General features: G+C 36.5%; 2 protein-coding genes across 2 annotated transcripts; both read right to left on the minus strand.

Moving 5' to 3' along the window:
* Positions 1 to 1536: 1536 nt before the first annotated feature.
* On the minus strand, positions 1537 to 2130 carry LOC145002260 (putative mitochondrial protein AtMg01250). The gene has a single exon (XM_078961563.1). It carries the CDS (start codon positions 2128 to 2130, stop codon positions 1537 to 1539), a length of 594 nt encoding a protein of 197 aa, XP_078817689.1.
* A 1926-nt stretch (positions 2131 to 4056) lies between these two features.
* On the minus strand, positions 4057 to 4963 carry LOC144999750 (late embryogenesis abundant protein At1g64065-like). The gene has a single exon (XM_078958915.1). The coding sequence runs from the start codon at positions 4860 to 4862 to the stop codon at positions 4158 to 4160; it is 705 nt and encodes a 234-aa protein (XP_078815041.1). The 5' UTR covers positions 4863 to 4963; the 3' UTR covers positions 4057 to 4157.
* Positions 4964 to 6779: the final 1816 nt, after the last annotated feature.

Raw genomic sequence — 6779 nt, forward strand, 5'->3', positions numbered from 1 at the left:
ATAAGCTATACTAAAGATAGCGTAGGCATAGCTCACTTATAACGGGTTTTTTCGCAAAACCGGGCTTCGCTGGAGCAGCGTTTCCAAGCCGAAAGACCCTTTTTCTCGGGACTCCAGGATCCTCAGGGCTTCCTTCGGGTGCTAGGGGGTTTACCTAGGCTTTTAGGGGCTTAAGGGAGCTTAGAGAGAGAGTATAGAGAGAGAAAGAAGAAGGTTGAAGGTGTGAGAATGAATGGAACCCGACACCTCTATTTATAGGGGTGCTGACTGGTCTACTCGCCGAGTAGGGGGGACCTACTCGCCGAGTTGGTCCATGTGGTGGCCTTCTGGTGGTGCCACGTGTCCAATTCTGGTGGTGCCACGTCACCCCCTATCGCGTATCAGCCTTCAAACTTAGAAAAATCATAACTTTCGCATACGAGCTCCATTTTCAACGTTCTTTATATCCACGCGTAGGTAAAATCAAGATCTACAACTTTCGTTTATACTCCGTCAGCTAGTTCTCGACCGATCTCAAATTTAACAGTAGGAGGCGTTTAGACTGTTAAATGACCGCGAAGAGTTCATAACTCCTTCATCCGGACTCCGTTTTCGTCTGTCTTTTTACCATTGAGTTCCTATTAATGAGACCTTCAACTCTCATTTAGGTCGCGTAAGCCAAAAACCGCTCGAACTAAAATTCGAGTTTCGGGCCGTGCACTGCTAAGCCGAATCTTAGAAAAATCATAACTTCTTCATACGAAGTCAGATTTGGGCGTTCTTTTTATTGATGTTCTTAGTTTAACATATTCTACGACTTTTGTTTAGATTGCTAAGGCTAAAAAGTCTTCTATCGTAAATTCACTATTTACGTCTCTCGGTGTCGTGCCGGTTTTGCCGTAAAACTTCGGCGGGCCATAACTTCTTCGTTATAGCTCGGATTTCGGCGTTCTTTATATGTACGGAAAGATTGTGTCATATTCTACAACTTGGTTAAGATTATTTATTCTAAATAATCTTTTGTCGAAAAGTCATTTTTGAACCCTATTGCCTCTAAATTGACTAGCCCGGATCTGCGGGCGTTACAGATTCCATTTATAATCCCACCCATAGTGAGTTTCTCTCATGGAATAATTTCCATCTCCATTTTTATAATAATGCTAGATTTAATGCTTTAATGGACCCGAGGTCTAGTCCGCCCACTACTTTTGGAGTAAGGAATTTTTCCCATGCCACCCACCGGATTTTTGATGCATTATTTGGACCTCCTTATATGAAATTGTTCCTTATTCTCTCCAAGGTCCGAATAACATCCAAGGGGACTGCAAAGATTGATAAGTAAAAAGTGGGGAGGCTCCCCAAAACCGACTTTGCTAGTGTCACCCTCCCCCCAAAACTCAAGGTCTTTGATTTCCAGCCGGAGAGTTTTTTGTTGAGTTTTTCAATCACTAGATTCCAAGTGTTTTTGCGGTTCATGTTTGCTACCACAGGGACCCCAAGATACGTGAATGGTAATGAGCTCGGCTCGCATCCTAACGGTGATGACCATCTTTTAATCTAATGGAGATCAACACCAATGCCATAGACTTTCGACTTGTTGAAATTTACACTTAAACCGGAGGATACTTGAAAGCACTTAAGTATCCTTGCCAGGTTTTTTATGTTATGTTTTGACCATTCTCCAATGAAAATGGTGTCATCGGCATAGAAGAGATGAGAAATCTGTATATTGGAGTTAGGAATAGACATTCCTTGGAAAACTCCTTTTGAAGCCGCTTCCTTTAAGGCAATATTTAATCCCTCCATATCCAATATAAAAAGAAACGGGGATAAATGATCTCCTTGCCTAACTCCTCTCTCTAATTGGAATTCTGCCGTTGGACATCCATTCACCAAAACCAATGCCCTAGCTGACTCCAAGCATCCCTTCATCCAAATTCTCCACTTTATTCCGAAATTCATTTGTTGCATCATAGAGTCTAGGAAGTTCCAATTCACCAAGTCGAAGGCCTTAGTGAATCGGCTTTGAAAAGTAAATTTTTTTGTTGGTTTTCTTCCCCATGAACAAATCTCATTAATGATGAGAGGTCCTTCTAGGATGTTACGGCTTTCCCCAAAAACTATTTGTACTTCATCGATACATTCCCCCATTACTGAGCGAATTCTTGTTGCTAAGAGTTTTGCTATTATTTTATATAAATATCCAATGAGACTGATTGGTCTATAATCCCCAGAGATAGTGGATATTTAACCTTCGCCGCAAGTGTTATAAAAGATGAGTTACATCCCTGTGAGAATCTTCCCCAGTGTTCAAAGTGTTTTATGTATGCTAAAATATCCGACTTCAATTCTTCCCAATATTTTTTCAAAAATTTGAAAGTGAAACCATCCAATCCTGGGGTCTTATCGTCTCTGCAAGTCAACACTGCCCTTTTCATTTCTTCAATTGAGATATCTCCTTCCAAAAACTCATTGCTAACGGGGATAGGGTCTTGAATTTAGTGTTTCTAATATCTGGTCTTTGCTTCTATCTCTCCTTGAATTTTGAAGAGAAATCTGAAAAATTTTTCTTTCATTTCGCCTGATTGATTTGACCATACACAATTTACCATAAGACCGTTCATGTGATTTTTTCTGCTACGGTTATTTTATTCTCGATTTTTGTTTGATGTCCATGCTCGCCAATTTCTCCGATTCAGTGACATCATAGCCCACTTTTCAAGTTCAGAATCATTCAAATTGTTCCTTTTAGCCTTTTTTTTTATCCAGTTCAGCTATTCTTTCTTTGGTCTTTACAATCTCCAAATTCTCCCTTGGGAGTTCCATCGCCCTCCTCTGTTTCTTATGAATTTTAGTTTATTAACATATTATCCCCGAAAACCTATTATAACATGTCATTAAATAATAGGTTTCAATATGTTTAAGTTTGTCTTGCGGGACGATGTTTATCGTATCAGGTATATGCAAATTATACGCCCCAAAATGCTTATATTTTATTTTAATTTATCCAATGACCGTTATTATACACCGCACTAGAAAAGTAAAAAAATAAAATAAAATTATGATTAGTTAAAAGCGGTAATTATGTAATTTAAAACTCTATAAACATTTTGTCTACTATCCAGAGATATCCACACAATTTAAACTGGAATGTGCAGGTCATCATTAGTTAGCCGACAAGAAACACATACAGTGCGTGTGAACTTGTTTAAACATCACTTGCTTAAACTTAAAGTAAATTACACGAAAGGTCCTATGGTTTAGGGTAATTTGCGTATTTGGTTTCTAATTTATATTTTTAATTCGGAAGGTTCCTATTGTTTGTTTTTGTTACGCGTTTGGTCCCTGTCATACATAAAAAGACTATTTTACCCTTGATTTTTTAATCTATTTAAATAAACATACCCCCAACCCCACCCCTCTCACCTTACCTTACTTGCTCCATCATTTTTTCTATTTAAATAATAGTCGTTTTGGGTAAGATAGGGATCAAACGTGTAACAAAAACAAACATTAGGGACCAAGCGCGTAACAAAAACAAACAGTAGAAATCTTCCGAGTTAAAAAAATAATTTAAAGACCAAACACACAAATTACCCCAAACCATAAGAACTATTCGTGTAATTTACTCATATTCTAATTTTGAAAATTTTATATCATTTTTTTTTGTGGGTTCGCACCTACCTTTTAATTTCATATAGGGCGGAATTGCTTTTTAAAGTGATTTTTTTTTAAAGTCAGAAATTCCTAATTTTTTAGAATTTTTTTTTTCTATAAAGTTACTGTATGTCAAATATATTTTGAACTTTCTGAAAAATCAAAAAAAATTCTGGTAGTTGAAGGTGGTAATTTTGTTAAAGTTTAGAGACTTATTAAGTTCAAAAGTTTAACCACTAATTCACTAAACTTTAAATAAAATTTGAATAAAATCACTTTAGCAAGCAGCCAAGAACGTCAATACATAAATTATCAAAACTTAGATTATTTTTAAGGTGTTATTCACATAAATTATCAAGTCACGGGAGACACTATTCCACTCATAAAACAGGACAAACCATTTTAATGGTAATCATAAAATAACAAAAATATAATTTCTTTTATATAATATTCCAAAAAATATATATATATTTTTTTGAAAAAACAAGAAAATCATTAGAAATACATGTAAAGAAGAAATCCTAAAAATAAACATGCCTCTTGCAATTTTGACCGACAATCCCCCGACTCGTTATGTTAACGGCAAAGGAACAGTTCATTGTTACCGTTGCTTTTTTCTTTATCATGTTCAGTATCTTAACCCTTCCCTTAATCTTTGTATAACTTTCCACCGGTAGTATCCCCGTCGATAAATCAATCCCAAACTGTTGGTTTCCGGTGATTTCCGCCATCGCTACTTCAAACGTCAAGTTCAATCTCATCGTCCTCCTGGCCTTCGCCACCCCTCCGGGAACGTCAGCCACTCCGATCACCGTCTGATGGTACAAAAGACTCGAATTTGACCTTTTAAACTTGAATGCCGCCACATTATTGTTCTTCACGGAGACGTCTGCCACCACTGTCAGATTGGCTTTACCAGTGAGTAGATCTGTTGAGTTGACTCGGTCAAATCCGATGATCGTTGCTGAGTTCATGGTGATTTGTGGGTTTTTGACGTGGAGGACTGTGAGGCCTAGGACTAACAGAACCACCGCGATGATGAGTACGACGGCGGTGATGATACCGCAGTAGATGGTGCATTTGCGGAAGCCTTGGCTTTGCTTATTTGATGTGGTGGATGAGGCTTCGTCTACGGTTGTGGGTGGCCGATGACGGATCTCAGGCGCCGGAGATAAAGGCTTCTCTTGATCGTCGTCCGCCATCAGTTTTTGATTTGGCTGAGACATGATTGAGATTGATCCATGGCATGGCAGGCCAAGTTAATGGTGGGTGGGGCTCATTTTATTTGTCCATATGTGATTCGTTGACTAAGAATTTGGATTTGATCGTTGACAACGAATTTGGAAGACCAGGAAGCACAAATACTATGAATTTCCTTGGGAGTTACAAGATTAATGAGCTCATTTAATATAGAAAAAAAAAATTATATAAATGGTGTCTTTGGTTTTTTAGATTCTCAATTTTCTTTCTATAATTTTTTTCTTATATAAATAGTTTTGAAAAAATGACGTGGGAGGGTAATTACATTTTCGTCTAATTCAATTATATATATATATATATATATATATATATATATATATATATATATATATATATATATATATATATATTTATTTGTGTTTTCACATATTATCATTATTATATGTGACAATTGTAAGATGTAAATATATTTAACAAGTTAATTAATTAAATGTAAACATTTTTTTTATAAATTTTTTAAGATTTTTTTTTTTTAAATTTCTTACAACATTTTCTAAAATAATGTTTTAAACTTTGCTTATAATTTTTTAAACTTATTTCTATATTTTCATATAGTTTTAATATCAATGCTTTTAAACTAAATATTTTATAAACGTTTTAAAAATTTTTAACATTCAACTTTTGGTAAATTCTCTTTTAGCCCTTAATGCAATTTTTTTTTTACAATTTGGTCCCTTAGTTAGTACGCAGGGTGTAATCAATGAGTATTCAGTACGCTTAGCGTACTAGCCCACGTACGCAAGACGTACGTGTTAGACGCATGACATACATAGTGTAGGGGAAACCCTAATTTTTTTTGGGTTTGTACCATATTTAAACCTCATTATATCATCTTTTGGACACTTATGATCAGCCTCCATCCCCCTTTACTCTGAAAATGAAACCCTAAGAGCATTTGGTGAGTTTTTGAGCTTGAGAGTGATTTGTTGGTGTTTTGTAGTAAAGAAGAAAAAAAGGAGGTACACTTGGGGGAGTAATTTGAGCTTGTAGATCCATGAACACCTTCTCATTTGCAAGCTTTTTAAGGTAAAAAGCTTACACCTTGGTGATCATTTATGTTAGATCTACTTTGTGGTGTTTCTTGGGCATTTTTAGGTCTTTTGAAGTGAAGATGAGCTTTTGATCTACTCCAGAAGTAATGGATGCTAGATCTTAGCTTTATGGATGTTTTTGGTTCATGCAAGTATTAAGACCTTTATTAAGCTCTTTTTGAGCTTTAAGTCCCATTAAGCCATGCATGAGTGTAAATTTGCCAACTTTACGTTATAAGTCCCTTTTAGATCCAGATCTGATAGTTTGGCTTGAGGTCTCAACTGACTAAGTGCTTAATGGAGTAGGGTGGCAAACTAGGAAGTACATTGGGTGTACCCAACTGGTACACTACGCTTACTAGCTTAGATGGAGTACACTAAGCGTACGAGCTGAGTACGCCCCATGTACTCAACATATGGGCTTTTAGGCTTGACGTTCTCAGTATTGGGCCATAGTTTGGGGTTGTAAGTTTGGGCCTGGTTGGGCCATTAGACTTCTTTTTGGACTTAGGACTAGCATGTTAGGGTTCCTTGGATTTAGACCCATGATGGATTTTGGGCCCAATTTTGAAGATTAGCCCATTAATTAACCTTTAGCTCGCCATTTAAGAGTTGGGCCTTTTGTATAGTTGAGTTGGGCCTTGGCTTTGGGCCAAGTTAGATAAAGGGTAAAATAGTCTTTTACCTTGGTTATGGACCAAGTAGCTTAGACTCTTGGTTATGGGTCAGAATCCTTTTAATAATTTGATGTTATTGATATTGATAGTTGTGACATCCCCATTTTCACGGCCAGAAAAGACCGATTTTGTTTACGCTTTATGAAAATCAAAGTATCTCTTTTAATAAAAATGT

This window comes from Lactuca saligna, chromosome 6 (assembly GCF_052625555.1).
Source record: "Lactuca saligna cultivar CGN05327 chromosome 6, ASM5262555v1, whole genome shotgun sequence".
In the NCBI taxonomy this organism is placed as follows: Eukaryota; Viridiplantae; Streptophyta; class Magnoliopsida; order Asterales; family Asteraceae; genus Lactuca; species Lactuca saligna.